This window comes from Strongyloides ratti, scaffold srae_chrx_scaffold0000002 (genome assembly GCF_001040885.1).
Source record: "Strongyloides ratti genome assembly S_ratti_ED321, scaffold srae_chrx_scaffold0000002".
Taxonomy (NCBI): Eukaryota; Metazoa; Nematoda; class Chromadorea; order Rhabditida; family Strongyloididae; genus Strongyloides; species Strongyloides ratti.
The window spans coordinates 2,041,127-2,059,231 of NW_020171510.1; the positions used below are offsets into that span (position 1 = coordinate 2,041,127).

The following is an 18,105-nucleotide window of genomic DNA, read 5'->3' on the forward strand; positions in this document are numbered from 1 at the left end:
ATAAATAATTTTAATAATCATTAAAAGTAAAAATAAATATATTCCTCAATCTTTACAAACAATGGATATTATATAGTTAATATAAATAAATTTAAATTTATTTTAAATATACCTCTTTTACTTTTATTTACTACATTATCAAATGACTAAAAAAATTTTTTTAATATGTCTATTTTTTAACATATTTTATTTTTATTTTTTAATTTCAAAAACAGTATGTAACTTTTTCTTTTATGCTTAATATTTTAGATATCTACACCTATTAATATAATAATGAATAGAAGTGTCAAAACAGGTAACTAAAATATTTTATTAAAACGTCGTTAAATTTTAAGAAAATAATAGCAATGCTAAGAAAATTGTAAAAAGGGATATATTGTTGGATCAGTGGGCACCATGGAATGTGAGTGAAATCCAATATTTTGTTCAATCTCCAGTTTCACAAGAAAATGTTAAAAAAGCAATTGAACATATTGAAAATAATACTTGTATAAAATTTAAAAAGGTTGAAACAGAATTTGATGATAAACAAGGGTTAATTTTTAAAGAAGGTGATGTTTGTTCTTCCAATGTTGGACTTATTAATCCAAACAAATCGCAACCTATAAAATTATCAAGTTATTGTTACGATAAAGTTGAATTAATTTTACATGAAATTGGACATGCATTAGGTTTAATACATGAACAATCCCGAAGTGATAGAGATGATTATATTGCAATAGATCTTGAAAATGTAAAAGATGATGAAAAGCATAATTTTCAAATAATGAATTATTCTAGCTATAGAAACTATTCGACTCAATATGATGTTAAAGCTCTGATGCATTATAAACCAACTGATTTTGCTAAAAATACAAAAAAACCAGTAATTACATCAAAATTAGACAAAGCATATCAAAAGAGTATGGGTTATAGTACAAAAATGACATTTAATGAAATAAAACAATTAAATTTATGCCACTGTAATAAATGCAATTGGGTTAATGACGATGGTAGAAAAACAAAAACAAACGGTACAGATAGGTGTAGAAATGGCGGTTATCCAGATCATAATGATTGTAATAAATGCATTTGTCCAACAGGATATACAGGAACATTCTGCAAGGATATAGAAAAAAGTGATGCAGGATGTCCCGATCAAAAGTATCAAGTTCTATCTAGTGTTAAAAATATATATTTAATCAAAGAAAAAAAATGTTATATATTCTTACAAGCAATTAAAGGAAAGAAAATAAAATTACAAATAATTTCTTTAATTTGGCCAGGAAAAGCTTTTTGTACCGAAGAAAATTCTAATCAAATAAAATATTTTCGAGATAAAGGTAACACTGGATTACTTCTTTGTGGAATTCATTATTACATAGAACTTACATCACAAAGTAATTCTGTTCTTATAGTATACAGAGGACAAACAGATAGAGATGCTCTAGGTGTGGGATTTATTGAAACAGATTGAACTACGGAAACGACATAGAATTTTAATTATTTAATATTTAAATAGCAATAGTTTGAAAATTGTTTGTAGCTCATTTACAAGTGTATAAAAGATTTATGTACTTTTTCAGAAAAGTAAATTATACTCAATAAATTTTAAGAAGTTACAAAAAGTAAAACAACATATTTTAAAGTATTATAAAAACAGTTTTAAAAAACGATATTTTACATATCATTTTTTAAATTTTAAATTTGTCACTTTTTGATATTAAAAAGGATTTAATAAATTTTAAATAGTTTTAATATTATATATGTATGTATTTTTTTTTTGTAAAATTCATTATTGAAAAATTTATGATAAACAACAATGTAGATTCTTCATTTATTTTTATAATTTGCTATAACATTGTTATTCGTACAAAAACAATTTTGTTTTTTTTTAATAATTATCATTTTAAATTTTATTATTTTAAAGAATCTAAATTTATACAAGTATGATCATTTTTTACTTTTTTCTAATATGTTACATATTTGACGGATTATCATTATATTTCTTATTTAATCATTCACCTTACTAATAACATTAAATAAAAAAATATTTTTTTAAATTAAATGAATTAATGTTTTATTAAACAAAATTTTAAAATCAAATGTGTTTATTAGCAAAAATAATATAATGTTGGTATAAAATAATAAAAAAGGTCAAAATAAACTTAAAAGTTAAAAGACATTTACTTTTTAATGATTCTTTAATTAATTAAATTTTTATATAAAATTTACAACAAAATAGGAAAACGTTATCTAAAATCGTCTCATATTAAAATACAAATATCATTTAAATTAAAAAAAATTTTATTAATTAAATTATATAAAAAATTTAAAAAGAATTAATATTTCTAAAAGTTTTTAATAGTTCTATAAGTTTTTAACAATTTACAAATATGATTCACCCCATAAATAAAATGAAAATTCATAATTTATTATTAATATATATTAAGTTTACGATAAAACATGACAAAAAACTGAATTAATGAAAATAATTTAGTCTTTTTATAGCCATTAAAGTTATTACTAAATAAAAAGTAAAATAACTTATGAGAGCAGAGTATCCTAACGATATTAAAAAAAGAATAAAATAAACTAACTTTAAATAATAAAACTATTACTATTTTACAAACTGTTAAAAAAATAATATATTATTTGATAAATATTAAAGTTTTTATATCTTGTTTTTGTTGCAAATTTTTTAAAAACATTTATAAAATTATAACTATAATTTTTATTTTGGCTTTTTATACTATTTAATATATAATTATTTAAATTAAATATTATTTTTAAAAAAAATTGTTTGAACATAAATTACTAATAATCAATGAAACTTATTTTATAATTTTGTTTACTGTTATAAAAAGTAGACTATATAAGTAGATAATTTCAAAATTATTAAATAAATTAAACTTTAAATGTTTATCAGTCTATGTTTTATAAATAATTTTAATAATCATTAAAAGTAAAAATAAATATATTTCTTAATCTTTACAAACAATGAATAATATATAAAAAAAAATAAAAGAATTTAAATTCATTTCTTATATACAACTTTTACTTTTATTAACTAGACTATTATATGACTAATAAAGATTTTTTAATATGGTTATTTTTAAACTTATTTTATTTCTCTTTTTTAATTAAAAACACAGTATGTAACTTTATCTCATATGTTTGATTTTTTAGATATCAACACCTTTAAGTCTAATATTAAAAGGAAATGTCAAAACAGGTAATTAAAAGATTTTTTCGTTTGTTATTAAATTTTAAGAAAATAATAATAGTTATGAAAAAGTTGTAAAAAGGGATATATTGTTGGATCAGTGGGCACCATGGAATGTGAGTGAAATACAATATTTTGTTGAGTCTCCAGTTTCAAAAGAAAATGTTAAAAAAGCAATAGAACATATTGAAAACAATACTTGTATAAAATTTAAAGAAATGAATAATGATTTTAACGATAAACAAGGTATAATTTTTAAAAAAGGTGATGTTTGTTCTTCGAATGTTGGACTTATTAATCAAACCAAATCGCAACCTATTACTTTAGCAAAATATTGTTATGAAAAAGTTGAATTAATTTTACATGAAATTGGACATGCATTAGGTTTAATACATGAACAATCCCGAAGTGATAGAGATAATTATATTACAATTGATTACGACAATGTAGAAGATAAAGAAAAATACAATTTTCAAAAAATTAATTTTTCTAGCTATAGAAATTATTCAACTCAATACGACTCTATTGCTTTGATGCATTATAAACCAACTGATTTTTCTAAAAATACAAAAAAACCAGTAATTACATCAAAATTACACAACGCATATCAAAAGAACATGGGTTTTAGTACAAAAATGACATTTAATGAAATTAAACAATTAAATTTATGCCACTGTAATAAATGCAATTGGGTTAATAACGATGGTAAAAAAAAAAAAAAAAACAATGCAGCAAAATGTGTAAATAGTGGTTATCCAGATTATAATGATTGTAAAAAATGTATTTGTCCAACAGGATATACAGGAACATTATGCAGGGAAATAGAAAAAAGTGATAAAGGATGTCCTGTAACTAAATATAAAGTTCAATCTAATGTTAAAAATTTAGTTATGATGGACAAAAAAACTTGTTATATATTCCTACAAGCAAGTAAAGGAAAGAAAATCAAATTGGAAATAATTTCTTATACTTTAACATTTAAAACTGTTTGTAAAGAAGAAAATTCTAATCAAATAAAATATTTTAAAGATAAAGGTAACACTGGATTGCTTCTTTGTGGAATTCATCATTATATAGAAATCACATCACAAAGTAATTCTGTTCTTATAGTATACAGAGGACAAACAAACAGAGATGCGTTAGGTGTGGGGTTTATTGAAACAGATGAAGATAAGGAAACGAAATAATATTTTAACTATTAAACATTTGAAAAGCGATAGTTTGGAAATTGTTTATAGCACATTTAAAATTTGTAAAAAAATTTTTGTACAATTTAAAAATTGTTCATTAATTAAATAGATCTTTAAATGTCATTTGATACAATATAAAAAATTTAAAAATATTAGACAAACAGTTTTAAAAAAAAAGAATATTTTAGTAATAATTTTTTTAATTTTTTTTGTTGCTTTTTGATATAAATAAGGTTTTTAATAAATTTTTAATGTTGCATATTAATTTAGGTAATAATATAATTTTAGAATTACAGATTTTTTTAATGTACAAAAGTTGTAAATATATATATGTATATGTAATAATATTTTCTTAAATATTATTATTGAAGAATTTAAATAAATAAACATTCATTTCGTTATTTAAGATTAAAATTTAATATTACATAGCTTTATTCGTACAAAAAAATTTTGTTTTTTTTCATAATATTAGGTTGTCCCATTTTAAATGTAGTTTTTTTTTGTTAAATTTTTAAATGCGTGTAGCTTAGTGGAATATTAATATTTTTTCTTCTAAAAACATTCATTAGATTCACCACATTGTTTTCTAATGGATATCTAGCTTTTCAAGCGTTTAGAATAAAAACTTGAAAAACTAGAAGCGATAGAAGCTTCAAGGACAGATTCTAAGAGTCTATCGTTTTTGAAGAATTTCTTCTTTAAGAATGATTCAATTTTTTAAAAAAAAGAGAGTATGTGAGATTAAGGTTGGGGGTATATTTTGGGTAAAAGAAGAATTTTTATATTTCAAATCCTTAAGTTTTTGGAGCATGGTTTCCAAAATCTATGAGTGAGAAATTTTTGTAAAAATCAATTAGTTGTTTTTTTTGCTAAAAAGATTTTCCCTAGAGCTATTTTTATTAAAACTTTTTTAATTGTGCACAATTGGATTCAGTATTCATAGTTTCAACAGGTTTTACTAGGTTTCATAGATCCTTAGTGCACAATTTTCTCAATAAACTACCAAAATACTACCATATTCTTGTTTTTAGATTTATTGTAGTTTCAAAGCATAATTTTTATGAAACTATTATGAAAAATAGATACTATTGCTGCATAGAATCCAATTCTTATCATAGATTATGTTTCATTTAAAAAATGAGTCATTTTTACCCTCAAAAGTTAGAAAAACAAACATCAATATGATGAATTGTTTGCTTTATGTCCAACTTTGGCGATATCCTTTGATCTTCTTTTTTTGAGTATCTATTTAGCTAAAAATGGTTAGAAACTCTAGATTTTGAAACTCCTGAAGCTTTTAATGTCCTTCTGACCATTTGCAAAAAATAGGCTTAAAAATCGTGCTTCAAGACGCTTTTATCGAAGAATGAAATTTTTCTTTACGCTGTGCATTCTCAAGCATCTCATTTTCCACCCGGAATCTTTTAAAAAATTTTTTTTAGTAGAAACATTGACAAGATTCACCTCAAAAATATTATCAAAAATTTTTTCTATTTTTGCTTCATTTGTCCTTTCTTTGACTTCAAAAAGAAAAATGTTGGGAAATCGACGCTTAGGAGACATTGCAAAAAATTAAAATAAAAAATAATTAAACTTTCTATTTTGGCATAATTTTTATCTCATCATGTAGGGGAGATTCATAGGAATCTAGCAAGTGTTTTAGAATTTTTTAAACATAGCTAGTTATTAATTAATACTAGCTAAAAGCGTCACACATTAAAAATACTGCATTTCAGATGGAACAACCTAATATAACAATTATGTGCATTGTAATACTTAATGCCATCCGTAAATTGGCATTGATATAAGGGAGGCGGAATCAGATATATATATAAAGAAGAGAAGGAAAGAAAATTAGTCAGTCTAGAAAAAGTTCCTCCGAGTGAAAAGGATAACTCATCTAAAACATTTTTTTGCTTTTTTTTATTTTATTTTATTTATTTCTTTTAATTTTTTTATTATTTAATAAAGTTATTATTTAATAAATTTGTACTATTCTAAGCTATATATCTCTTCCTCCTCTTGGTGACGCTCATAGCCGCTACAGCATCCTCTAACAGGGATGCTAGCCATGGCCGCCAGAAAAACTTCCTTTTCAAGAATTAACTTCTTTTTCTTAATATAGATTTTATTTGATAACACTAAAAATTGTAGTAAGATTTTATAATTAAAAATAAATATAAATTTTAATATAAAACTTAAAGTAATTTATTTTTTCATGAATAAAATTATTATAATTTTAATTTTCTAAATGTTTTAATACGTTTAATCTCAGCACAATATTATTCTATTTCTAATGTACTATTATTACAACAGTTTTTTTCATAGCATATATGTTTTTTAAAAAAGAATTTAAGAAAATAGGTTAAAGATTATTCATAACAAATTATTATTTCATTTATTTTATTCTTATTTTTTGATATAGGCATACTTCTATCAAAAAATAAAATATTTTACGTTATTTAAAATAAAATATTTCAGATTAAATTAAACAAAATTATGATATTAAGACTAGTTTTTTTTATTGATTCATGAATCATAGTAATATTCTTTTTTTTATATAAATATTCATTTTTTAATTTATCACATATTTAAAATCAACTTAAATAGAGGATAATAATTTTTTTTAATTTTTAAAACAGCTGAAAAACAATAATTTGCAATTTTATTTTGCAGATAAGTAAACAGTAATATTTTTTTTGAAGATAATGTTTGATATTTTTAAACATATATACAAAATGATCCTAAAAATTATTTACATTAATTTTTTTATTAAAAATAAATTACTCAATTTATACATTCAATTTTGTATGAAGTGTTATTTTAAATATTTAATTATAAAAAAAAACGTTGAAAAAAAATATTTAAATAATCTTTAGTAATTTACTCAAAAAAAACAACTAAAAAAATAAAATTTAAAAAATAGTATAAAAAGTCGTTGATGTAAAAATTAAGCATAAAATAAATCATGGTAAAAATGTTATATTTTAAAAATATTATTTTATTTTTTACTTTATCTTTTATTCATATTATTTTATCTCAAAATTTAAAAAATTTTAACCAAACAATTTATCATGATTTAATAGAAGAAAAAGGTTTGCCAATTGCCATAAATAATGAAAAAGTTTTAAAAAGTACTTTTGAAGATGACTCTAAACTTGATGCTTTTGTAAGACAAAAAAGACAATTATCAGTGCGTAATCAACAACTTCTAAGAAGATTAAGAAAAGCAAATCAACAAAGAAGAATAAGACAACAAAAAGAACAAAAACAAAGATTAGAACGTTCAAAAAAACAAAAAAATTATTTACAAGAACAACAAAAAGCAGCACAAACAAGAAGAATGAATGCAATTAAAAAAGAAAAAGAACGTTTAGAAAAGTTTAGACTTGAACGTGAGCAAAGACTGTCTTCAATCATGGCTGCAAGGACTACAAATAAACCTGCTACAACAACTCCTAGTAGTCCAAGCGGTCCTGGCAGCCCAAGCGGTCCTGGAACTCCAAGTGGTCCAGGAACTCCAAGCGGTCCTGGAACTCCAAGTGGTCCAGGAACTCCAAGCGGTCCTGGAACTCCAAGTGGTCCAGGAACTCCAAGCGGTCCAGGAACTCCAAGTGGTCCAGGAACTCCAAGTGGTCCAGGAACTCCAAGCGGTCCAGGAACTCCAAGCGGTCCAGGAACTCCAAGCGGTCCAGGAACTCCAAGTGGTCCAGGAACTCCAAGTGGTCCAGGAACTCCAAGTGGTCCAGGAACTCCAAGTGGTCCAGGAACTCCAGGCAGTCCAGGAACTCCAGGCAGTCCTGGAAATACTGGTTAAAAAAAACATTAACTAACTAAAAATGAAAAAAAATTTTGTGTTTGTTGCTTTTATTGAATTTAAGTAAAAAAGTTTTATATTTCTACTAAATTTTTTTTTAAATTTGCACGTATAAATTTACAACAGATATTTCTAATTCAAAATCAAAGAAAGCAATTTATAAATATAAATTTATTTTTTTAATCAATATAGCTTGTTTCAGCTATAATTTAAAATTATTAATAATTTAAATATATACCATTTTTAGATGTTTTATATTTTGATAAGTGTGAATTGAAACTGTGATTTTTATCTTTTTATTCAATCTTCGCTTTTGCTGTTTTAATATATTATAGAAAAAAATTTTAATTTGAAATGAAAAAAACATAAAATTATTTTACTTAAATTGTTTTTTAACTTTTAAAAAAGAATTTTTAATTCATAATAATATTCAAGAAAAAAGAAGGAATATTTTAAACAAAACTCCGTCCTAAAAAGAACTATATAAAGAAAGAGGAAAATACAACAAAGAAAGTGATTGCTACCACATTCTGAAAGTGTAGAAACTTAAAAAGTAAATTGAATCATTAAATATAAATATTTATTATTGTTAAAATATAAAGAGTATAACAGAGTTTATTTTAATTTGATTTTGTATAATATTTAATGATTTAAGTAAGCTACCTTTTTAAAAAAAGACAGTAGCAGATGAAAAATCAGAATAACTTTAAAGTAAAAAATTATAAGGAATTAATCTTTAAAGAAAAATAAAAAGTAGAAAAATTATTTATCTTCAAATAGTCACTTTAGTATTAACAGATAATAATATTTATAAATAAATATTTGTATTAATTTACTTATTTAATTTTCTTATTGTTGTTTTTCTTTTTTTAAGTTTATTAACATATTAAATTTGTGTTTGTTAATTTTATTTTATTATGACCATTATAAACTTTATAACAAATATTTTACAAAATAATTATTATTTTTTAAGTTTAACAAAGCAATTAAAAGTTAAAAAAAATAAATAATTGATCATATCAACAAAATGAAAATACCTTTTAATCAACGTTGCATACATATTGTTTAACATTTGTTTTATTTTTTTATTAAATACATTGTGGAAATTTTTTTGCTTTTAATCAGTTTATGTAAAGATATTTTTATTTTAAATTTAATAGGTAAAAGAAAATATTTTTTCCAAAAAATAAATTTTTACCAAAATTAAAAATTATTTTAAAAAGTTACAAAAAAAAATATACATTTTAAAATTTATTCAATTATTACTATAATAAAAAAATGTTTTATAAAGTTATCATGAAAGAATCCAAAACGTAGAACAAAAATTAATAAAACATTAATCTTAAAGACAAAATTTTTAAATTTGTGGTTATTTAATGTTGTCAAATTTAAGAAAGGAAATAATAATATAAATAAAATAGATTGACTTAAAAAAATAAAATATAAACAGAGTCTGTAAAAAAATTTAGTTTTTTTTTATCAATATTGTTTGTTTCAAATTAGAAAAATCAAAAAAATTTTATGTAAAAAAAACATCAATTTACAAAAATGTTATAAAAAAAGTAAGCAATGAATACAAAAATTTGCATAATAAATATGGCAACATATATTTATGAAAAGATGAAGGAAAATATTTTAATGAAAATATAATACTTTACTTTTTGCAATGTACTACTCCAAAGTCTATTCAACGTTCTGTCAAATTCTGCTTGCTAATAATATCATTTTGAAAAAAGTTTATTAATATTGGGTCATAAATATAAAAAAATGTTTTATCATTATAAGCTTTTAGTAAAATGTAGGTATTTCTTTTTCTTCTATATGTATAATTATTTTTATAACGAGATACAATTATATTTATTATATAATAATAAAAATTAAGCTATCTAAAAGAAAAAATAATCTTGAAAACAGATTTTATAGATTCATCACTTTCGAAGACTTTCTTTTTCAAAAAAAAGATCTAGATGTTTGAAAAGATCAAGATCTGGAGAAGTATGATTTATTAAGAAAAGTTTCAACCTTTAAGTTATTCAATTAATAAAATATTTTTTACAAAACATGTAGATGGGAATTGTCATGGAGAAGATTTGCTTTTTTTTAAACAATTTTTGATAGTTTATTTTTAATTATAAATTATACGATTGGGAATTTACTATCCAAACTAGATTTTTTAAATTCATATTACAAAAGTTTTTTTATAAGACTATCAAACGATACCATAATCATTTTTAAAGTCAATATTGCTTTTAAAAAGTGTTTTATAGCTTCTTTTTTGTTTATCATTGTTTTTTTTTTCCATTTTCATACAGTATTTATTTTTATCACATTTTATAATCCTACTCAAGCAAGAGTCATTTCTGTTTTTTAACAGAAAGAAGAACATTTTTTTAATTTTTTTCTAATTTATGGGGTATCTACTGATCTAGTTTCTTTTTTTTTCAATTCACTGCAAATAACGGGAAACGTTAGACTTATGTACCCTCAAAAAGTTAGAAAATTTTCTTCTTGTTTTACAAAAATTAGCTTCAAAAACGTCTTATATCTTGTTATTATAAACAGTTAAAAATGATTTTTCATAATCTTTATTCCTAAAATTTTTATTTCTTTTCTTTAATTTAAGAAGCATCTTTGTAACTTACTTGAATTTTTTTAAATGGTTTATAAATATTCCAAGTCGTTCTTGTTGCATTTGATTTTTTTTAATTCATATAGAAAAATAAAGCGGATATCGGTTTTTAGATGGTATAACAAAAATTGATAATTTAAAAGAATTATTTTCTATTCTCTTTCTCACTTTTTATATGTCATTTTGTATAAAAGAGAATGAAGAATCAAACCAAAATACTTAACTTTTTTAAATTGTCATTAAATATTTAATTAAGTTAACTGACAACTTTGGTATTAAAAAAACTATATTTTATTATATGAGATAATTTATTTTATAGAAGACAATAAAATAATGAAAGATTAACAGTTTTATACAATATAGTAGATGAAAGCTCAAAAAAGAAATATTTTTATGTTTATCAAATATCTTGGTAATGAAATCCTGATAGTAAATTTATAAATATAAAAAAATTTTAATTGCTATTCTTATTATTTTAGAATATATTAATAAAATTTAGTAGATACTAGAAGACTACAAAAAACAATACAACATGTTTTAAAGTATAAATCAAGCAATAAAAAAAATACTATGCTGTTGATAATAGTTTCAATTTTAATTTATTACTTTTTCAGATTATATAGTTTTAAATAAAACTTAAAACTGGTTAAATTACTTTGAATCCAATAAATTTATTTATTATATTATACTATATTTTAATTATATTTTAAAAAAGTAGCATACTAAATTAATTAACAATTTAATTTGAACAAGATAAAATTTTTAATGTGCGAAAAATTGTAAAATAATACTTTTTTATGTATTAACATTTTTTATAAAATTAATTATTAAAAAACTTAAGCAAGAAAAAAAAGAATTGCTTTTTTATTGACAATTAAATTTTAGCAGCTAAAATTTTAGTCTTAAAAATGTTTTAAAACATTAATAATTATTAGTTCAAAACTTTTTTAAACAGCTTGTTGGATTTGAATTTTATTTTATATATTTTTTAATAATATTTTATATGAAAACTTATTACCGATATATTTGTTAATGCTTGAAATTTACCATAAAAAAATTTTAACATAATTTCAAAGATTATTTATATATAAAGTTGTAAAAAAAAGTTTCAGCGTAAATAATAAAAATCATTAAATTCTAACAAATTGAAAAGTGGTGTACATTTTATTCTAAAAGAAAAGACGTTGATAACTAATTTGGAAGTATATAAAAATAAATTTGTATAAAAAAAATTACGAGTTTATAAATAGAAAGATAAGTTATTTAAATAAACAAAAATAATGTAAATTTTGTTTAGACTACTCCACAGGATTAAATAAATTGTTTACTGAATTATCACAGAAATAAAATTAATAATCTGTTCTAACAACTTCAAAATGAATGGTTTTAAATATGAAGCAAAATTGATATGCAACCTATATATTTGTTGATAACATTAAATAAAAGTTAATTTATTTAACTACAAATTTTGTTAATAAAATACTTACCAATGTTTAATATTAAAATTTTTAGTTAAAAAGATTTCAATTTTTTTCCAAAAGTACATTAATTTGTTAATCTTTATAAAGAAAAATATTTTTAATTATCTTGATAAAATGTTCTTCAAAAATTAAAAAAAAATAAAAAAAATATTGTGATTAGATTATCTAACTTTTATTATTGCTTTAAAATTTTTAAATGTGCATTATAAAGATTTTAGATTTAAAATTCATTTTAATGATTAAATTTAATTAATATAATAGAATAAAAAAATATATTAAAAATGTTTCAAATATAAAAACATTTAAATCTAATGAATTTAGAGTGATAACTTGATCAAATGATACTTGAATTTTTAATAAATTATCATTAAAGTAAATCATAAGACACACTTTTTTTTATAAAACTTATTTTCTTTAACAGATTAAAAACTTCTAAGTTTAATACAGAGAAGGGATTATTAAGACTTTAATTATAAATTAAATATGTCTAATTGTTAGATTAAATTTCATTTATTTTTATTTTTATAACTATCTTTTTAGCGTTGCACTTATGGTATATATTATTAATACTAAAGTTAAAAGATTAAAAATTATAAATAATATTAAAGTTTTTTAAGTTTAAAAATTTTTTAGCAATTATTATATTTATTTAGATATATTTATTAGTAAAAAAGCAAAATAATTTTCTAAATAACGTAATAAACATATAGTGTTAAAAAAATAAAGCGGTAAAAGATACATTTACACTATATGTTTCTAAAACATTTTTTGTTAAAGAGAGAAAAGTTGATTTATTCAAATTACTTTTACCATAACAAGATCCACTTTAAAAAAGTTTAAAAAAGTATTTTTCAAAATGAACTGAAAAGAAAAAACAGCAATTTATGCTAAGAAATGATAATAAAAATATTTTTTTAAAATTCAGGAGTAATCTTTAAAAAATTTACAAGAATACATTTTAAATTAGTAGTTAATAACTCAAGTCATAATAAAAAAAATATTTGTGATTTAATTAACAAATAATAAACAAATTCAAAGAAAATTGTAACATGAAAAATGTAAATTTACTTTTCAAAGTATTGAAAACTTTAAAAAAAATTTATAACAGAAGAAAATGTAAAATATTAAAATTTCTGTAGTTATAAAAAAGTTGTGATAGATTAAATAGTATATTTTATAAACTAAAAATAAGTTATTTAATAAAAAAATAGAATAAGCAAAATTTGAAACTAGTCAATAATTATAAGTACAGTATTGTAAATATAAATAACTTTTTATGAACAATTAAAAAAATTTATATTCAAACTTTAAATCGAGTTAAAATTTATATTATCTAAACAATTTATTTAATTAAAATAGTTTATAATAAAAATTTCAATATTATTGTTTACAATCGATGTGCCGGAGTTTTTGTGAAATATTTTTACGGCAAAGACAATTATTTAATATTAAATATTACTATAACAAAATGTATAAAAAATTAATTTATCTAATTCTATAAGTAAATTTTTTAATTTTTTCCAAATACATATGTAAAATATTGTAAAGTATTTTTACATTATTTGATAAAAATATATTTTGAAATAATATAGTAAGCATTTAATAAGTTATTTAAAAAAACTAAAAAAAATATATTGAAACAATTAATATACAATTAAAATAACATTATAAAAAGATTCTACACTGTTATATATATACAATTATTACAATTTTATATAAACTATTGTCATAGTGTGTTATATTAAATTCTTTGACTTTAAATAAACGTCAGATAGATTCATCAACAATACACTAGGCCTAAAAATTTAATTATTTTGTATCATCTTACAATATAATTTGTAATTTAAATCAAATTGTTTCTATTAAACTATTGAATTATTTAATTAATGATTATTAAAAAAAATCATACAAAATTGGTATAAAGAAATTTTAATATTTATTAGTATTCTTAACATTTAATCATTTTCGTTTACTTTTTTAAAAAGTTATCACTAAACATTTTTAAATATTTTAATTTTTATTATAAAAACAATTGTTTAAATGTGTTTAAAAGATATTAAGTAATAATTTAAAAAAAAAACGACAAAGAAAATCAAAAAATAAATTAGTAAATTAAAAATTTTTTACTATTCTTAATATAATGTGTTTGTCATGTTAAATTTTTAGATTTTTATAACAAAATTATAAAAATAATAATTGTACTTAATTAAATACTTTTTCAATATATTAAAGTATAGTTTTAGTTTCATGAATGATATTTTGATTTAGCAATATCAAGTTATTGTACTTTTATTTTTGTCATTGTGTTTAAATTAATAGCAAAATTTAAAAAAAAATGAGATAAAAAATTATTTGTTTAATATCTTTCTTACAAAAAAAAATTAAGATTAATATATTATAATATATTTTTAAAAATATTAACAATATTAATTTTTATTATAATATTGAAACGTAAAATGTTTAATCGTTATAATGTATATTGAATATCAAAATTTACAAGCAATTTTTTTTAGCTTAAATTTAAATTATTAACTAATATAAGATTCTTTTAATGTAACTTTTTATTGAAAGATTATACAATATATTTATTTTTATCAAAAATTTTTACAAAACAAATACTTTCTATTTTTAATATATTGAATAATTATGAATGCAAAATTATTGTTGAAAGCTTAAGTCAACTAAGATAATTATGTAAAATTTATTTTTACAAAAATGCATTTTTTTTATAAAAGAAAGAAAATGTTTTATTAAAATTTTTAGTATTTTTTTAAAATTTATTTATTTATAGTAAATAATTATTTGTATTCTTAAATTTGTAATTCATTATATATTAATTTTTATTAAATATTTGTAATACTTTTATAAAAATTTGATATAAACTATTTTATATAAATTTGTAAAAAAAAGACATTATTATATTGTTTTATTACTTTATATAAAAAAGAAAAAGTTATAACTATTATCAAAATAAACTTATAATTTTTTTTTTACTTTTATATTATGTGATATAATACTTAAGATAATAATAAATATAATTTGTCAATATAGTAAAATTACTAATAATAAAATATTGTAATTATAAACATATTTCAACATGTGCTAATTTTAATTGATAGTTTATATTATGTTAAATGGCGTTAAGTTATTATATAAATGGTACAATTAACTTGAATGATTAAATATATCATATCATTATGTCTTTTTTAATTAACCTTATATTAAATATTACTTGATCATTATAATATAATGATCATTCATAATATTTTTAAATAAAATTATAAAATTTTTATATTTGCAATAGTTTTATATAATCTATATACATTATATCTCAATTTCAACGAAAAAAAAAATAAAGACAAAATATTAATATACTATAAAACGTTGTCTTTTAAATAATTATTAAAAATTTTGACATAAAATTTAAAAGAATTTAATAGATTATATTAATATGATAATTTTAATTAAAACAATATTAATAAGATCTTGATATCAATCGTACTAATAGGATTCTTCTTCAAGGATGATAAATTGTCTGTTAAGGAAAACACTGACCTGTTAACCTGATTCAAAAAGGGTACATAGATTCTCTTTTATTACAAGGACAATTCTTATTAAAACTTTATATACAATTCTTATTGAATATACATTTAAATTGCAAAATATGAATAATAAAGATTATTAATATCTATTTTAGGCAATATTTTTACCTGTTACATTTTAATCTACTTTTTACTTTAAAATAAGAATTTTATATAAAACACGTTTTTTTTATCATCTATAATTATCCTTTATTTATACATAATTTGTATTATATTTTAAAATTTTTTACTAAAAATTATTGTAAATTTTTAATCTATTAAATATAAGATTAATTTTATTAAACCTGTTACAATTTAATAAATATAACTTTTTTCTTCCTTAAAAGGTAGTATATTAAGAAAACTTTTTTACTTTATATTTTTATTACTTTAATTATAACTTTTAAGATATATAATGAGGATTGTTATTATTGGTGGAGCACCTACTGCACTTGGAGCTGCTTATAGGCTTAATGAATTAAAAAAAACACATCCAGATATTACTAAAGATGTTGAACTTGTTGTTTTAGAAAAAGAGAATGTTGCTGGAGGACTTTCAACAACTGTTATAGATGATAAAGGTTTCTTATGGGATATGGGTGGACATGTAACATTTTCACATAATGCTCCATATTATGATGCAGCAACTAAATGGGCTGTTAAAGAATGGAATTCATTAGAAAGACAATGTCTTGTTGATATGAATTACCTTTATGATATTAAAGGAATTAAACTTGTTCCATATCCAGCTCAATATGCTGTACCATTCTTTCCTAATGATATTAAAGAAGATTGTATTAAAGATTTAAATGAACGTCATGATAATCCTAAATATGATTCTATTGTACCAAATAATTTTGCCGAATGGATTGATAAACATTTAGGTGAAACTATACATAAGATATTTTTTAAACCATATACAAAAAAAGTTTGGACTGTTGAAACTGAAACAATGAATCCAAATTGGGTTGGTAGTCGTGTTGCAAAATTATCTAAAGAAAAACTTGAATCACTTTGTTCTATTCCATCAGATCAATTAACTGATGCTGATTTTGGTTGGGGACCAAATGCTTGTTTTACTTTTCCAAAATATGGTGGAACTGGTGCTGTTTGGAAAGGAATGGCTGAAAAATTAAATAAAGAATGGTTTAAATATAATCATAATGTTGTTGCTGTTAATATGAAAAATAAAGAAGTTACATATCAAGTTGGTCAATCAACTGAACTTCAAAAAATTAAATATGATTATCTTATTAATACAGCACCAATTGATCAATTAGTTAAACAAACTAATGCTTGTTCACCATTAAATATTGTTTACAATAAGGTATATGTTGTTGGAGTTGGTCTTAAACTTCCTATGCCACCATCATGTGAAAAATTAACTTGGTTATATTTTCCAGATCCAAATGTACCATTCTTCCGTGTTACATTCTTTTCTAGATATGGTGAAGTAACTCCTGATAATACAAAATATTGGTCTGTTATGTGTGAATGTGCAACACCAATAGATTATGAATGTGATAAAGAAGAAATGGCTAATAGAGCTGTTGAAGGATTAATTCTTAAAGATATTATTAAAAGAGAACAAGTTGAAACTGTTTTTTCAATTCTTCTTCCATATGGATATCCAATACCATCAGTTGAAAGAGATAGTGAATTAAAAAGAGCTCATGAATCTCTTGAAAAAAATCAAATCTATTCAAGAGGACGTTTTGGTGGATGGAAATATGAAGTATCTAATCAAGATCATGTATTTATGCAAGGAAAAGAAATTATTGATAGAATATTATTAAATGAACCAGAAAAAATGTACAAGACTGGAATAAATTATGATAGAGCTGAAGCTTAAATTAATATTGAAACTATATATATCTTTTTTTTCTAAATAATTAATCATATTATATATAACATCTATACTTTAATAATCTTTTCTCTTATTAAATATGATGTATTGCAAAAAGCAAAAAAAAAAAAATATTAATTTTTATTGTTCCCTCACTAGATAAAAGATTAAAACATTTTATTTTAATTATTGTTAATCTTATTATTTATTCTTATTACAAATTAGCCGTATCAAAAATTTCATGTTTAAATAGAATAGTTAAATTTTCTTAAAAAGGAAATGTTGTTAACTTTTGCTTTTATTATTTTCCTTGTTATCTTTTTTCTATTAAAAGATTTACCAACTATTGCTTTGTT

At 20.4% G+C, this 18,105-nt stretch overlaps 4 protein-coding genes across 4 annotated transcripts; all 4 read left to right on the plus strand.

Annotated features, from left to right (window-relative positions):
* Nucleotides 1–142: 142 nt before the first annotated feature.
* SRAE_X000144200 (Astacin-like metalloendopeptidase) lies at nucleotides 143–1,456 on the plus strand (the record flags this gene model as incomplete). The annotated part of the gene is made up of 3 exons (XM_024648996.1): nucleotides 143–214; nucleotides 250–295; nucleotides 336–1,456. 3 exons carry the CDS (start codon nucleotides 143–145, stop codon nucleotides 1,454–1,456), a joined length of 1,239 nt encoding a protein of 412 aa, XP_024498907.1.
* Nucleotides 1,457–3,061: 1,605 nt separating this feature from the next.
* Nucleotides 3,062–4,392, plus strand: SRAE_X000144210 (Astacin-like metalloendopeptidase; the record flags this gene model as incomplete). Its single annotated transcript, XM_024649007.1, has 3 exons — nucleotides 3,062–3,133; nucleotides 3,169–3,214; nucleotides 3,254–4,392. The coding sequence occupies 3 exons, from the start codon at nucleotides 3,062–3,064 to the stop codon at nucleotides 4,390–4,392; spliced, it is 1,257 nt and encodes a 418-aa protein (XP_024510896.1).
* Nucleotides 4,393–7,363: 2,971 nt separating this feature from the next.
* SRAE_X000144220 (Hypothetical protein) lies at nucleotides 7,364–8,212 on the plus strand (the record flags this gene model as incomplete). Its single annotated transcript, XM_024649018.1, has 1 exon — nucleotides 7,364–8,212. The coding sequence occupies one exon, from the start codon at nucleotides 7,364–7,366 to the stop codon at nucleotides 8,210–8,212; it is 849 nt and encodes a 282-aa protein (XP_024510897.1).
* Nucleotides 8,213–16,318: 8,106 nt separating this feature from the next.
* On the plus strand, nucleotides 16,319–17,755 carry SRAE_X000144300 (Amine oxidase domain-containing protein; the record flags this gene model as incomplete). The annotated part of the gene is made up of 1 exon (XM_024649030.1): nucleotides 16,319–17,755. One exon carries the CDS (start codon nucleotides 16,319–16,321, stop codon nucleotides 17,753–17,755), a length of 1,437 nt encoding a protein of 478 aa, XP_024498908.1.
* Between the last annotated feature and the right edge of the window lie 350 nt (nucleotides 17,756–18,105).